The 18,580-nt window shown below is 32.3% G+C and overlaps 1 protein-coding gene across 1 annotated transcript; it reads left to right on the top strand.

Moving 5' to 3' along the window:
* Positions 1-5,811: 5,811 nt before the first annotated feature.
* Positions 5,812-16,635, top strand: LOC127878719 (lachesin-like). The gene is made up of 6 exons (XM_052425251.1): positions 5,812-6,497; positions 10,768-10,910; positions 14,203-14,413; positions 15,172-15,204; positions 15,452-15,739; positions 15,971-16,635. Exons 1-6 carry the CDS (start codon positions 6,413-6,415, stop codon positions 16,108-16,110), a joined length of 900 nt encoding a protein of 299 aa, XP_052281211.1. The 5' UTR covers positions 5,812-6,412; the 3' UTR covers positions 16,111-16,635.
* Positions 16,636-18,580: the final 1,945 nt, after the last annotated feature.

The raw sequence follows: 18,580 nt of genomic DNA, 5'->3' as shown, positions 1-18,580 counted from the left end.
CATTTTCAAGGCATGTGCTATGTTTAGGTTTTTGACGTTAATATGTTGAATGACGCATTTATGTCAAAATGAAATGCGATTGATTGAATAATCTTTAACGTTACAAAAATATATTCTTTTTTCTTAGATACTCGAACTGCAAACGTCTGATACTGACTGATAAGGGACACACACTTAAATTAATCATGTAGTTTAAGAGCATGTGATTTTACAAACAATTGGCATTTTCCGAATATATGTTGGCTTTTACTGCTTATCTGCAAATATATATATATTATAAACAATTCACGTTTCGAAAGTGAATCAAAATTATACAGGAAAATATCGCGCATATTCTACATATAAACATTTATCAACATATCAGTTTTCACCAACCTTACTTGAGTACTTCTGGGATAATGCAGAATCAAGTTTCTGGCGGACAGGTTGACATGTTGACACACAGACGGATCGAGGGTATACAAATAGTCGCCTCCGTTTGATTTTTCTATCATTTGATTAGTATTTGTGCAAATGGAGTAAAAACTATGTTTACTTGGTTCGTTAGTTATTTTAGTGTGAGACATCAATGCTAAGTTCTACAGTTCTTATGTAAGTTTTTGTCAACCGTGAGATCCAAGAGTATTAATTCAGAAAACGAGTCTGATTTGGCAAGGATGCTCTTGGTTCATGTTAATTGATTTTGGATGACTGTGTCATGTTTGTTTGGTATTATGTTCCTCCGAAAGTCATTGTGCATAAACTATCAAATATGAACTTTACATTAATGCAAATATAAACGTTTAAATTACTACTGAAATCTTTTAATAGTTATTTTACATTTAACATTGGTTCTATGAAAACAAATCACTTATACATATAACGTTAAAGCGGATATGAAAGGAGCTTGTCGTCGATTATGGTTTGAATCTATGAAGATCGTTTAAATGTTCGATGTTTTGTTTTGGGTATCGCCGTGGTTTATGTTTTTCAAATAATATGCTAGTATGTGTTTAATATGTGTTTGACAATAAATAACACTATTCAAATTATGAATAAAAGCATACTTAAAATTACATTTCGTTTTAAGCGAGTTTTCATCTGCTCTTAATTTAATTTAAAATACAACACACTGGTTGCTTGTTGATTGCTGCGCTTTCAAAACACATCAAGATGAATTTGTAATGATCAGTTTACGCCGCAAGTTACTACTGGCAATGCGGAAATCGATCGAAGCTATTCATGCAATTATTCAATTGTGTAAAGGTTTGATTCTAAGATCGTTAAACAAACGTACTGTGCTCTTAAATACCAAAACTTGCTTTTTTTATTACTTGGAACTATCTGGTAAGTATGATACATTAAATATAAATAATTTACAATATTAAAAACACACGAAACGTATTTCTTTATTAACAATTAATAATTAAGTATTTAACGCTCTGCACTAAACCTATAGAGAATACGGTCATATATTTGATTTATTTACTAGCAAACACATTATTGAGCACATGTAATGCGATCAATTACAGTACAACTTAACTGTTTGTACCTTTTTTTGAAATCGCGTCAGAAATATCCAATACCGGAAATGTTTCATTTTTGTTTGTTTTGATGATGTAGAGCACAAGCGACAGTTCGGGCGGAGGCGTTTAACCAGCTGGTGTAAACTGTTGTTGATGTGACCGATAAATGGATAAGTGATACAAAGTTAAAAAGCAGCCTCTCTAGTAAGTAGTTCTCATTTAAAATGTGACAAACACAAACGGAGTAAAGGATATGCAAAATTTTCAGCAATACAATTAGTGCGTTTCTTTGAACGGATACAATTATTTAAATACGATATGCTATTGAATAAATTGATTTCAAGTATATTTTCAGAATCTTTTAAATGTATATAAATGTGCAGTATGATGATAACTTTAACTATATATTTGTTTTAATTATGTGTTATCTGTAATAAACAATTATGTGCATATGTTAACATTACAACATTGTTATGAATATGAAGGTAGATATATTTGTCTACATTCTGAAAAAATATATTAATGAAAAACTTATATTTATGTTCTATACTATTGAAGAAGCTGGTAATTATTAGCGTGCGGTTTTAAGGCCAATGCACATATATATGCTAGAAATGTACGTGTTTAGTTTACGAATATCTGGACCGAACATTACTTTCTTAAAGAAATAATACGTCGGGAATTCGGCAAAATCTGCACAATGAATGATTGATATCGATTGCGAGACAACATCAAATCTGTTACATTACTAACATTTTCTTTGAGCATAGGTATGCTGCAAATATGGCCACGCAAACATATTCAATAATTGTAACCAAAGCAACCAAAGGATATATTCACCAGACCATTTTCGGAAAATCCTATTTTTGCGCTCTAATAACTATGTATTTGAACATCTTACCTTATTTTATCATTCTTCATACAATCGACATTTTCTTCTTACATTGCTCATGTTTAGAAGCCTGTAGTAAAGTTCAGCAACAGATGTTATACTCTTTCAACTCGAATATTGATCAAATAAATACTCGCTCCAAATCTTTCATCAGATGTGCTTCAATAATAATATCAGTTTTCAGTATTGTTGTCCGAATCAAGGCTTTTATAATTAAATTGTAAATTGTTTTTTTACGAAATTTTGTATTTGTCGTCGTTAATTCAGTTGGAAGTTTAGACATGAATGGTTTGGGTACACTTTTCCAACTCGATCAAACCCATTCCAATTTAATTAATGATCATATTACTGAGAACATTAAAAATAAAGTTGACCTTTAATTTTGTGGAGCTAGTGGCAAACAAGGTAAAATAATATTTTTATGTATACGTTATATTTGCTTAAAAAATATTTTTGAAATGTAAAAGGATTATTACTAAAACTATTGCGAACGAGTTTAGTATCTATTTTTATCTAAATTTGGCTTTTGATCTTTATACTATAAAGGTAAATATAATCCTGGATATTTACATAACGTTTATATCGGATATTTTTGTTTTTTGGCATGCCTTAATTAGTATTAATTTTCTGCCAAGCCAACAACGATATAACTACAGAGAAACATGCGATGTACCAATGAAACATAGTTTACCATCATAAACACGGTGTTTATGGTTTATGAATCGCTACGATTTTCGTTTCGTTGCGATTGACGTTGGCAGAAATATGGGACTGCGCGGAGTTATTAACGTACACGTTTTGACAAACATTAATTTCGCACGTCTTCATTACCGAAGTTTCCATTCCACAAATGACAGGTGCAATCAGTAAATAGAAAGATCCGCGACTTTGGAGAAACACGCAGATATACAGGTATTGTCAACATAAAGATTCGGTGTTTAGCTTCACAAAAAATCACAGTAACAAGCATATTCGTTCGGGGATTATTTCTGATGAAGTTCAACATGAAAATGGTAATAACATTTCATCCCGATATTTCAGCTAAAATTATACCTAAAGTGTCGATATGAAATAAAATATTTTATTTGAAGGAACGAAAACAAATGAACCACGTACTAGTCAAATAATCATAAAATTCTTGAAGAAACTTGCTTGTGTTTGCAACTGTAAATGAAAAACAGAGACTAATACTCCTTTAAAAATGTTTTATGCAAATGCTTTGCCATTTGCGATTGTAAATGGTGGCAATTTTAATTCAAAAGCATGAGTTAACAGGAGAAACAATAAAATACCAACACTGGATAAAGTCCGAAAACACGACACTTGATCAAAATTCGAATTCAAACGATATATAAGACGATTAATACGCGATTTTGATCAAACATTAAAATCATACTTTGAAAACCGTTTGCGCAAATGTTTGACGTTGTACTTAAAATTGAAGTTATAGTGCATACGAGTACTCAACTCGATTGTACATCAATGTACATTCGCCCTGCTTTGTTGAATTTTCCATCTAAACTGACTTATGCCAACGACGAGAAGCGTATTTAAACATATAAATTTTGTGTCGAGCCGTTGCTAAAAGCTCAATGTAGCAGTTACATTGGAAATTTGTATGCAACTGCATGCTTGCGTTCGATCGAGCTTGTTTGTACTGTAGATAACTCGATCATTATAAAAGACGCTTTCCTTGTAAGGCTGTGGTTAATAATAGTTCAAGCACCAATGCAATGTCATTTCACTAGTGCATGTCTTTTATTAAATTACACTTATCCGGAAGATCTATTTTAATTGTACTTTAAGTCAGAGGCGCTATTGCCATTGTTGTATGATGAAATTGTTTGAGAAACCAGGCATTCGATTCACCCTCTAAGCAACAGAAAGACAAAATAAATAATAAATGTCGCAAGGGGCTGTTTGTCAATGCTCTTCAACCATACCCGTGAGGAGGCAACAATTCTTCAATCCATTCGTCTTGGCATACGATTTCATTACCTTCTTAATCATTTTATATATTACATCAATTATAGTATTCGTATAATTATTTTTGATACAGATGTCGTTCTACAGCAACACTTTTTCTGAATCAGATTTTAAAAGACTCAATATATAGTTAAACGTTTAAAGAAAAGTTTCAATTAACTTGATCAGTGTAGTGAAAAACGAGAAAAAACAGGCAAATGCATTTAAAACAAACACTATGGATGTATAAGACGAACGTTCAACGTTTCGTTCGTAGTAATTTTGGTTGTATATCAATATTTCTGTCGTGATGCATTTTCTTTATATAGCCATACATTATCTGCTACTGTTTACCGTATCAGAAGAACATAGTTTACACTATGACCGTAATATACTGTAGTCAAGTACTCTCGGTTATTATCTCCGTTGCATATTTCGTGCATTATTCGGTGGAAACAATCGATATATAAAATACTCGTTATTCTACAAACTTATGTCATACATCATTAAAATGCGTTACCAAGAATACATTTACCTTTTTCAACAGGAAACTAGCTCAGAAATATGAATAACTTATACCAATAATTATATGGACCAATATCTGCATTGTACTGGCATATTCACAGGTTGTGTGCATAAACTGCCGAGCGGTGTAGATTCCTTCTCCGCGTCGATGATTGTTTCACTGAGCACGAGCATTCAATTTGCTAAGTGAATGTCTTAGTTGTTCCATGGAATATAAATCTGGTTAAAACTGTTAATTTCAAGCACACATTTGTTTCAAATATCTTCTTACCCACCATAAGTCAATGTGTTTATATAATCCGATACCGGCTCGCGTATAAGCCGATAACAAACAAATGTTTCCGGTATTATCCGCTTTGATAATCTCCTCTAACATCTAACAGCGCTTTACCTTGACAGTTTTCAGTTGTATACACCAGAAGTACATCAAATCAACTTTTCCACTAACCCTTATTATATAAGATGTACCCATTTAATGGAAGGTACCTGTTCACACCGTTTGTAAGATAACGATAATTAACTCAATGTACTGCGCACCCAAAATACTTGCAACCCAGCGGGACACCCATTCAATATTCGTTTACCTTCCGATTTGTTTGAGCATACATTCGTGTAGATTACTTAAACAATTACCGCCGATCTCTCAGGCAATCGAGTAAAGATATTTATCTCCTTTTCGGTTGTCAAAAATAATACTTCTTTATTAACAGACTGCTTGTTACAAAATGAGCTGCCACTTAAGTCCACCCAAATAAGAATATGTGAAAACCATTATGAAAACATATCCGCAGATAAAATGAACCTATGCGAACTACACGTAACAGCTGTAATATTCAGAAACAAGAAACAAATTATGTGTTTTATTTGGTTTTACAACATCCTCTAATTGTATTTTTTTAATACTTTTCACAGATAACTGTTGTCTGTTTCCAACGACTCCTATGTCCAATATCCAATATCGGAAACAGCTACATTCTGCCAATGAGCCGTGGCAAAGGTTAGTGTGAACGCTTTACGAGACTTCCAGAGTCAATGAAGTTGTGTGCTGTGAAGGAAGCGGCAGCTGGTGTTAACAATCGTTGAAAGAAGCGTTAAACGGATAATTAATTGTGTGACAGCGTTTATCATTCGGATAACCAATTGGGCTTGGAAAATATAGGAGAAGCGCTTCCTATGTCTTTATCAAAAGTTACATGGAAATGAAAATACTGGAAATAAAGTTTACGCAATTTAAAAATAGTGCTTTGCTTCAGGAAATGTGAATTTGTATGACTTTCTCAGGATTTGTGGTGAATTACAACGGAACATAACTGCAATGCATTACGAGCATTATTCAACACAAGCGGGAGGTTTAATTGTACTAATGGAGTAAAAAGAATGCGTTTTGGCTATACTAAACACAAGGAATCGAACATGATATATTAAAGGTAGTTTCATATTATACACAATGTAAGACCAAAGCGCGTTGTCATATGTCCCAAATTGTATGGTTGAAATTATAACAGTATGTGAGGGTTAACTCATTATGATATTAATAAATAATTTACGCCGGATTTATTCCACCAGTACATCAGCAATCGTCTTTGTCTCGTACCTTTTTGCAAATGTCGGTAAGTTGCTTTTGTTTTTGTAGTAGTTGTACACATTGCATATGTTGTTTGAGTTTGTAATCTTTATCAAATATTGAATCTACATTGTGTTCGCTGCTCTGGTTTACAACTATGGTCGTCTATTGAAGGTGCTTGCTCGACACAATACTTTAAATTAGAAAAAATGTGCTTAAATGCAATTTAAATTGTTTTTTTCTCTGTCAAACGTGCATTAATTGTGAATGTAATCACTTATTTGCTTTCTCCTATACATGTATATATAGTTTTAAATTACAAGCTATTTATATTTGCGGGCGTTTACATAATTGTTCATAATTTCATGATGCTTAAATTTTATAAATATGATGTATGGAAATTGTAAGTTTTTTCCTTAGCAAGGTGTTTCCTCTTGCATAGTGTCTGTCTCTTTCGACCGAGTTATATTACCGATTTGTATAATGATACATATTGGTACGCATATATTGTTTATGTTGATAATATAATTTTTATGTAAATGTGTTGATCCTATTCATGCATTTTATGTAACGCATATTGTTTACTTCAGTTAGTTCTACTATACAGATATAAAATAGTCATTCATGCAGGTATTATGCACGTTATTATTTTATCAGCTTTAACACAGTAAGACAGTGTTGCGAATATATACTATTAATTATCAATACCATCAATGTAAGAAAATATTCAGTGAATCACATGAATCAGCACACGTGTGCTTTGCATTGAACTGTTTACATGTATATAGTCACTTTAGTTCGAAATAGCGTTAGCGATTTAAAATTAAGTTAAATATTAATTAGTGGATTAGTTAAGAGTATGGAACTATCGTAAACCAGCAAAAATATAGTACATTGTATATATTGTAAAATACTTAATACCGGAGCAGCCTGTTTAAACATTTTAGTTTGTGTCCAATCATGACTTAAAATGATAAACGTATGATATAAATTACCAGTAAATATGCTGTCCAATCGGTTTCATTAGTTTTGTATGCATATATACCAACGTCTGTATGGGCTTTAATAGATATGTTATTAAACGGAGATATAAATCTTCATTTAATGAACATTTTCGACCTACAAATAAAATAAAAATTTTAGTGGTGTATATCTCAGTATCTTCATTTGTTTTAATCTGTTATGTTAATTAGCCGACACAGTTGTCGTTTTCTAAATTTTTTTCGTTATTTGTTCATACTAATAACTTTACATAATTTAGCTAGATGTATGTTTTGTGTCCCAAAGAGCTTAATGACTCAAGAACAAATGTATAAATGTATAAAGAAAAATGAACATTTTTATAAACATACTGGATATTCGCAGTCACGAAACCTAATCGTGTAATGTACTAAAAATATTTAATAACTGCAACGTCTATGTTAGATAGTCGTTTTCACAACCTTTAAATGTTGTAATATAAAGAAATCATCAACCACTGGACAACATTTTCTATTGTATAGTAAGTGCTTTCATTTTGCTTTATGTCAGTTAGAGCATGCACACAGCTATACGATTACTCATGTCTTCGCTTTGAAACGGCGAAAACTGCGTATTGAGTACACTTTGTTTCGTAGATTTTCGTCGGCATGCATTCTATGAAACACACGAATGCATCGAATTTTAAAATTCCTTACATTTACCTCATTATTTCCATTGTTGTGTTAATGATAAAATCTTAGTTTATTTTTATTTACTTTCCTGCCTGTTGCATCGATGCTTCTAGATAAATATCACTCCCTATGCAAATGTACTTATTTTACAACATCTGCCTATGGATGTCAAAATTTTTTTTAACAAGGGAAATAATACATTATCAAATGACGCATAAAGCTTACAACCGTATGAATGCTATCGATTTCAGCCATTTTGCTAAAGAAGTATGATATTGTGAAGATATTTAATTGGACTTTTGAAAATTATGCAAGTCGTTTGCTAGTCGCCAATATTGTGTTTGAAAGGGAAATTCTGCGCACATTTTTTCAATCACAATACGAACAATGGTACATTTCACATCAATAGCTCAAAAGATTAGCAGTTCTTAAGACCAATAACATCTTAATAAAACAGTCTAAAAATATCTGCCATCTTCCATAGACTAAATATGAACATAAAGAATTTTACATTAACATCAATCATTTAATTAAAACACGTATTTAAAATATATATTGTTTGGAAGGAATCAATGTCTTTCGGAACATTGTTTTCTATTTTAATATAAAGGTATTTCATGTATGTGCGTAGCCAAACACCAAACCACCAGTTCAATAACACATTACGTCATTTAGATATTTACGATACGAGCATGTAGAGGTTGCCAGTATCATTATCTTTTAATCATCCATTCTTCGTTCGACATGAAAGGCATAACAAGTGAGGAAGTCAGATTGTTCAAGACCCCACACTATTAAGAAGCAAAGTTGATGGTTGAATCAAAGAGAACCTCGATCAATACATCTGCAATTTTACCACTAAGAATGCGTAATAAGAATCATAATCATGATCTAAAGTGATTCACAATCCACAATTCGGTTAGTTTATAGTACGTTTTAACAGAAGTTTGATGATCAATTGTAAGAATTAATTGTAAAAAAAGCTAAGCAACACATGCAAACCATTATTATTGAAACATTTGGCTCGTCGTAAGGTTTATTAATTTTGATATTGGCGACAATTCACTTAACAATACAAATCTAACACTATTCGGACCTCACCGTTTGGCTCGTCGTGAGGTTAATAAATTTTGATAGATGATCGGTTATAATACATTCTTTAGAATACTAATCAATGTCAGCAATGTAGATCTGAAACCTGTATCAATACACTTTAAAACTAAGTTTATGAATAGATCTAATATATTTGTTGGAAATAATATCAAAATAAATATAATGTATTTTTTAAATTATTATTTACCCGTTTAATTGGCGACAATTCACTAAACAATACAAATCTAACACTATTCGGACCTCACCTTTTGAATAGACGAAGACCGGTATATATGTCTTACAATATTTATCCCTAGTACATCAGATTCCAAGTTTATCACATATTTATGTACTCATATATCACTTTATATTTTAATTCTAAAGGGATCAACATGTGATACAATGGAATACAATTACACAAATGCAGACGTTTAATAAGACTTATCAAAGAAACCAAACTTTAAAGGGGCCTTTTCACAGATTTTGGCATTTTTTTAACTTATTCATTAAATGCTTTATATTGATAAATGTAAACATTGGATCATAAAAGCTCCAGTAAAAAATCAAGAAAATAAATAAAAAAAGTTAAAGAACATTGCCCGGAGCAGGTTTTGAACCAGTGACCCCTGGAGTCCTGCCAGAGTCCTGAAGTAAAAACGCTTTAGCCTACTGAGCTATTCCGCCGAGTACACATTCTTCACGTATTTTATACATTATATAAGCAATCTTCGTAGTTTCACAAAATTTAACGACAAAAACAGAACTCTCCAAATTATTCAATCGTTTCGCGTTGCAACGCTTTATAATTTTTAGGTTTTAAAATCGTCAAAAGATGCATATAATGGCTATATTAGAGCATGGTTAATGTTCAGTATTACTGTTTCCTCACAAATATCATAACTAAAACGAAAACGTACGAATCTGAAACAACATTTTTCAATTTTGTCAATTTACCAAAGCGTGAAAAGATCCCTTTAAATACAGGAGACAATTTATCTAATAAGCACTGGTACTATACATTAAGTCAATTATACAGTGCCAAATCATCGCTTCTCAGTTAACCCGATCATAAATATAAAAACACATGAGGCAACTCCTGTACGATGACTTATGCATAAATTAGATTTTTTTCAACAGGAATGGATCTCAGATCTCAAAGTGTCACGACTGTTATTTTTTCTTTATGTTCCGCACAAGGCGGCTATCGCATACACATTTGAACAAAACCAAAAAAAAATCTCTTAATTGTGTACGATTTCTATGAAACAATTGGTAAATGTGTGCAATTAACATTACAATAAAAAAAGCTTATGGACACACTGCATCATTTAAATAATATTGTGATTGTACGGATTGCAGAACTCGTGGCGACGATGTAATCGATATAAATTGATATAAAAATCGCACTATAATAGTAAGGCGACGAAATCATTTTCGTTATATATGGTCCTTGTTATGAATTGTAAATAATAATTGGCGTGATGATTGTTTTATTGTTCGTCAAGTTCATGTTTGCGCTAAATGATACTAAAACAACAAGACAAATAATGTGATTCTCATATTTGTTTTCAGTTGTTTTGCTGACCGCTGCGGTGGACTATGTAGCTGATTACGAAGGTCCAACGTACTTCATCCCTCAGCCCAACAACGTTTCCTACCAAGCCGGATCAACTGCCACCCTAACCTGCTCTGTCGAAAACTTAGGAAATAAATTTGTAAGATTAGTCATTCAAAACGAGGAGCGTTTCTTTTTATAGATGTTGAACCAATTTTTTTAGGCTCGTTGGCATCTCAGATTTATTTTCTGGCATGTTGCCAGGGAAGATGCAGTACTTTGTTTGCCATAAGAAGAAGATCTTGAGAACGCTCCGTGTTTTTGATTGAAGCAGATACTTATGGATAACTAGGCTGACACCATATCTATATTACCAACGCGACAAAGTTTGTGTGTAACCCAGTGTGTGATTTCGTTTGTTGGCACCTTGCATCAAACGCTTATTCTTCCGTGTTTTATTAATATTATCTAAGTGTCAACAAGCAAACATGCTACTCAAAAAGATTAAACAAACTAAGATTGTTTGACCTAGCGTCGGCCCAATAGATAGATCAGTGCATATAGACGATGCTTTGATTACTTGTTTTAATTAACCAAACACTTATCGTGTACAATTTACAGTTTATTGCATAAAGAAAACATCTATTTGAAAATGCAAAACGCAACAGGATTTTTATATTTAGACTCGGCACTTATGTACTAAAAACACGTCTGTACATCAATTTTCGGCTTAATAAAATAAATGCAGCATACACATGAATCTTGCTTAGACACTTATTTCCAGTATCATGTAATTTTCAGATCAAGTGTATTCATTAAATTTATTTCACACATTATAACCATTAGTTTTTATTTAAATAATTAATAACCTTGTCAACAAATACATGTCCGTATAAATGAAAGCATACGCATTGCAATAACACAATCAACCATCCCCGCTGAAATGTTTAAAGCATTTCTTTGGAATACAATATATAAACATGGTAATTGAATATTCACTTTATGTTAAAAATATGATTGTTTGAGCTCTAAGTTAATGTTAATCTCACAAGAAATACGTTTTATCCGCAATGGTCTTATTTCTTAATTATCTGGTAGTGTTAAAGATCATGCGCCAAGCCGGCTTCAACATCGTAAAGGCGTCTGCTATCACTATATTTCAGTTCTACCATGCTTGCACAAAGTATGTGCTTGGAATGCTCCGTGTTGATGTGATTTTACACAGAAACTAATAAATCCATTCTAAAAGCTTGTTTAGGATTGATATATTGTATTTTTACTGTCGCTTGAAAGTCACGTGCACGAAGGAAGAGTAACGATGACGTTTGCACAGTACACGATTTCTATAATAATTGGTAGCCATCTTTTCCTTTGATTTGATCTATAACTGCTCTCGCGATTACACGGATACATAAATACATAAATCCTCTTACATACATAGAGCCAAGATGAAAATAATTGGTTTCACTTAATTTTTTATTTTAAATAGTTCAATTGACGTATTGTTTTATTTTGTATAGGTTACACAGGTTTCTTATTTGATCTGTGTATCAACGGTCATTCATATACATTTCATTCATATGATTAAACTAAATATATGACATAAGAAATTAGAATGAGGTCTTTTGTCAAGTGATACGTAATACGAATTGGGGTTTTCAAATTCCTCTTAACACCTGTTCTAAAATACAGATTTTAAGTGCAATATAACGTTTAAGTGCATCGATTTTTACAAACATTGTTGACGTGTTATCGCAAATTAAGAATCAACAACAATAAATTAAATAGTTTTGGAAAGCTTAGATCGACAGGCCTGTTTGGAATATATTGAACCACTGCAACTTTGTATAAATAAAATATTAAAAACGGACCGTCAACGTCACATTACTTGAAAAAGTTGTTAAGTTATCATATTTTCAGTATATTCGATAATACAATTGTACTGGGGATGTGTACCAGGTAACAACCAGTAAACTATAAATAACGCAAGTAGGTTGATCATCATCGTCATGTGGTAAACCCAGGAATGCAAATTGTGCATGCGTAGTGAAATGTATATATTTCATTTATAAAATCATCAATCTATTTGAGTTATTTATAGTGTGTATATCGTTATGTCACCTATTGTCTCTATGTACTTTCGATTTCACATCGCGAACTTGTATTACCGAATATACTGAAAATATTAACGTTTTCATGAACTTTCAATGTATTATACCAGTCGTATTGTTTTAATTAATAAAAACTAATATATGTAAACAATACAGTATTCTAGAACTCTTTTCGTCAATCTGATTGACGGTCCCTTTAATACCAAAACGTGTTGTTCTTAGTGGGAGATCGTCGACCGCCATTATGTTCAAAAAGTGACATGGGTTTTCTTCTTATGAAGGAAAAAGAATACTACATGCAAATGGGGTTAAATACGTGTTCATGAGTTGTCTGTTTGTTGATCGATGATAAAGTAAAAACAGCATAACTGTTTTAACTTATGATCCTTGTTTTTATAACATAGTAAAACAATAACATATAATAAAATTATATGAGCCTTAAATCACGTTTCTATAGAACCTTTCCTCGGTGCTCACGTGAAACGGTCTTCTCCTACGTACACGGTCCCTTAAATGGCAGTGAGCATACCACAATTAAATCACAAATCAATCATTTAGAATGAAACGTTAAACAATCGCCGAAAAAAAGAGTATTTCAAAAAAAAAAAACACACACACTTTTGACAACAAATCATCGTAGTATTGAACTCATGGAATAAGTGCAAACGACTTGATGCTTATTTTGACGATATGTTTTATTTATTGTCACGTATGATATAGAAAACTAACACCGAAAATCCCATTGTAGATGAAAGGCAATCGATAAGCGATCATGATAACATACACCGATCCGTCTTAAATAACACGTTATGTAATTACAAAATGTTTTCAATAATCAAAACCATAGACACATACGCATAAAAAGTATTAAAAAAATAAAACAACGTTGCAAATACATTCAGTGACATTTGAAATAATTTTAATAATACAAGTAGCATAAACAATTACAAGTTTGAAGTGTAAATTGTGCGATGTGCACGAAAACTCATAATAACATAATAGCACATCAGCAAATTATTGAACAACCTCCGGAACGGTAATATAAATGTACGATGCCAATCGTCTGCCAGGAACATATCCTGTCTGCTTTCTTGTTTTGATATGTTTATTAGTGATTTCCTAGACAACATTTTGTATTAGTCAGTTTGAATATTATTTCTCTTTTCTATATGTGCTTTCACGTTATTTGAAACATATGAAATCAGGATCATGTCTTTTCGAAGGTGTTATGTAATCTTCAGTCGTTTAGTCAGTCAGTGTTATATCATTGGACGTTATGCTTATTAGAACAGAGCATTACTATCCACTGTTTTACGACTATGTATTTGATTTTAATTCAAGATTGTTTGGCGCAAGACGGCCGAGCCGCACCCTATATCAGTAGGGAACATGATATATGCACCAGATACCCGCTACGAAGTGGCATTTGCGCCTGAGCGACGGGAGTTCAATTTGGTGATACGAGCGGTGACTCAAAATGACGCGGGTGTATACGAATGTCAAGTCAGCTCAAGAGATAAACTCGTAAGGCACGTATTGCTGCGGATAGAAGGTATGAACTATGCTATAGTATGCATATAGTATATTCAATATATAGCATAATTTATTATAATTATGTATTTCAATTTCGAAGATGACTATTTTCAAACAGCTATAATTGTATGTAATGCATAGGATTTAAGAGGGTGTGTGTTTGTGTATTTTGTTTATTCGCAGTTTTAATAAGTAGTTCATTCGTCTCTCCGCTTTATGTTAACCTACTCAGGCTTCCAGAAAGCCAGTTTCCCAAAGTTATGTGTGACGACTAAAGCCAGAAACTGACAACAGTCCTACTTGAAATAGGTGAATGGCTATCGAACAAATCATTACATAAGGTCTGTGGGCGGGCCGTGAAACAGATCAATCTACACCTCATGACAAACACATCGAGTTATACTTCTTACCAATTACATTGCATGCGAATTGTTTTAATTTCTAATGCACATACTCAAACTTTTGTTTTTAAGATATAGTGTTGTAATTGTGATTCAGAAAGACCAGACAAATTGCCATCACAGTCACATTTATCGAGGGAATCAAACGGTAATGGTTAATATAACCAAACATCTTATTATTAATACTATTAGACGTGTAAGGAAGTTGAATACGATTTTTCTGATGTGGTTTTTATATAATGTATTTAGATTGAAATGATAAATAATTAAAGACACGTGTTGCTATTTTAAATCCAATATCAGTAATACAGTAAGGCATATTAAACGCATCTTTAGTCATTTTTAAAGTTGACACCCGTTGTTTTATTGTTTTCAGTCGCGATAAGGAATCCGGATTACACCATACCAGGTACTGACGTTATCATTACTTACACAACGCACTTTGTAGAACAGTTTGAGCTTAGATAGATGGCATGCATCCTATTTAGGTCAATACGAAACGATGAGACCTTAAACCATTTTTCGTCCACAGTATCATATATTTTAATACCTGGGAATCGACTTTATTAAAGACGGACATTTTACTGTCAGAATGTCTATTGTTTACACGTTAACAAAGCGTGTGTCTTATTGGTGATGACATCGTTCTGTTTCAGAAATTCTCCTGTCAGGGAATGAGTACGTAAATACTGGTGATACAATTCGACTTGTGTGCAAAGTTACTGGAACTTCAGATATACCTCAGGACGTAGACTGGTTTAGAAACGGACATTTGTTACGCTCGATATCAAACAAAATACTCATATCTAAGGAGACGTCTATGGCACGACGTAAATTAGACAGCGTTTTAGAAGTGCGGTATAGCAAACTCGAGGATTCCGGTGAATACGTGTGCAGAAATTCAGAAATTCTTATTGCCAGCCAGAAAGTGATTGTCCTCAATGGTATTTTTATGTTTATTGATATTAAAAGGGCATCAAAATATTTTGATTTTTATGTTTAATGTGTTTGCAACTGTCTGATTCTAGTGCATATAATTATATTTAATACCTCGTTTACTAAGCTTTTTTTGTTAAACAAAAGTATGTTGATGAAAAAAGTTATATTTTCGTACACAGTACCATGTGAAACTATTGGAAAACATCCATTGATTTCTGATAATTTATATTTTACAGAGGGCGATTCAAATATGGGTAAACGAGGCGCTGGTGCGGAAGCAACAAGTGGTCAAATTTGCAAAAGACAGTGGTGGTCACTAATTATACTAATGTTTCTTGCAAAGGCTGTGACTGATATTATTGTGTACAAAAGCTGACAAACGATGGAAACGTTTAATTAACGGGTTGCAAATTTACATTCCATGATATTCATAAACACACTCATGTGAAACTATTTTTGCACATTTCCATTGTAAATAAATATCATTTTTATTAATTTTGTATATGAAATACACTATATATGCATATTTGTTCTCAAAGTAAATATTTCCTATGATGGGAAATATTGTAAATGCAAAAAATTTGATTAACTCTTCAATTGAACATATTTTCACCAATGAATTATGGTGGGAAGATTTCTTAGCGCATGCAATTTTTGTCTAATTTGGTCATAAGGGCATACATGACTTAGTATGTGCTTGTTTTTGCAAAAATGATTTCTGTGTGTATGTGTATTACCGTAAAACGCTGTAATAATGGTAGATTAAAAAAACAACAATAGTTTGTATGTTGAAATGATCACAAGATGTGATTATTCTTATAATTTTATGATGAGCATTTTGTGTTTAAATGAGACACAGTGTTATTTTTCCTTGTAGTTACATGTGCCCAAATACACGGTTTTAAATTCGTCTCAATAGTTTTGCGTGAAATATGTTCAAGGAATAGTAATGCCTTGATTTATGTAAGCGACCCCTAAAGATAGACAGTACCTTAAACAAAATATGTTGAGTAAAAGACAATCAATAAAAGCAACACTCTAATAATACTCTTATTTCGTATATGATCATTCGATGCAATGCAGTTTGCTGCGTTAATTTATTTTTCAAATGTTTTTAGAAAGTTCTTACTTTCAAAATATAGTCCAGTCCGGACTCAATTATAACAACCGAATCGTTAATTAATAGGAGACAACTCTATTATTATTATCGACATTATGCAGAATATTCACACGTATTCATTTAATGTTCAAATATTTTGTGAAAAAAAAACACGCAACAAACGCTGTTCAACATAAAGAAAGGTACCAATAAATCATAATTTCGTCTTCTTTCCAATCCAAATGGTGTCGAAAACAAAGCATAGCGACACTGAACGCACAATGTAATTTATGCTGAAGATAATAGTTTTTATCTGTGTACCAAATGAGACCGATACAAACAATATACAATTAAAACATTGCAAATAGTTCCAACATTCGAAATAAGTATGTAATTTGTCACAGACCTTTTCACTAACGAACCTTCACAATTCTTTATCAGCATAATTTAAAGATTGTTGTTGAGGACATACTATTGAATGAACGCTGGAAAAAGATACTTTTTTCAAATGGAGCCAACGAAGTCATAAAACAAAGCTGTATTGGTATGAAGATCCATATAGAATTATCATAAAATGGATTGATTAACTTAGAAAATAAAAATATCATTCCGTTTGGACCGTCGCACTACGGAATCAACTATTTACTGTTCATTGTATATGTAAAGAATCCCTTTTGATCGAGGTATGATATACAGATAGACAGGTTACTACCATATCGTTTGGTAATTGATGAGTCTTCCTAAGAATTAAAAAAGGCGTTAAATTTCTTTAAGCCTTACCGACAGACAGTAACATGTTATCCTCTCTGTATCCGCCGGGCAAATATATTACTGCACGCGACTTATATTAGAATGAAAAAAAAACAACGGATGTATGAATTCTGAAATTCATTGAATTCTCAAAGGATTGTAGACTGAAGTCAAAGTCAACGAATACTCAGTAGCATATTGCAAACATTTGAGAATAAACATAAAATGTGAATTGTGAAAAAAATGAATACAACGAACACTATACAGAAGGTCGATTAAGCAAAAATCTGTGAATTGAGCTTGAGACAGAAGTTGTTAACCAAAACATATTTGTACTGAATGCTTACCGCATTGATAGCTTAAAGCCTCTATAACGCTCATAATCAACGAACATTTCGTAAAGTATTTCGTAAAAGGAAGTTAACACCCAAACAATCAGCGTTCCTTATAGCAATAACCACAATTTAAACGCTAGATGGGGTATGATTGCATAGATTTTTGTAGATTAATGCTCGTTTTTATTTATTTGTGACACAATTAATTCATTTTTAATTTCCCGCGAATATATCTATTCATACGACATACAGACACTTAAATGGTACCATGTTAGTGGTCATGTGTCGTATGAATAGATATCGTTGCCGGAAATTAAATGGAATATAATATGCAAAACAATAATAAAAAATAAAAAATTTTATCTACAAACATCTATTTTACCAGACCACATCTGGCGTTGAAAGTCCGGCAATTGCCATAAAGAACACTGATATTTAATTGTTTAACTTTATTTAACAAAATATTGTACGAAATTTTCGTTGCTTTTGAGTAGAAATGGGACATTAATCTTATAAAATCTGTTAATGTGCACTACCAGTTAAATTTAGTTTGCATTCAACTGAATTGATTATTAACCTACGGAATACCGTTAAACCTATCGTGGTAACACTTTTAAATCCAGATGGCGACAATGCGATAGAGCAATAGTTCGATGGCGACA

The sequence above is a fragment of the Dreissena polymorpha genome, chromosome 4 (genome assembly GCF_020536995.1).
Source record: "Dreissena polymorpha isolate Duluth1 chromosome 4, UMN_Dpol_1.0, whole genome shotgun sequence".
NCBI lineage: Eukaryota > Metazoa > Mollusca > Bivalvia > Myida > Dreissenidae > Dreissena > Dreissena polymorpha.
The sequence above is the reverse complement of the archived record's forward strand: the minus strand, read 5'-3'. Positions and strand labels throughout refer to the sequence as shown.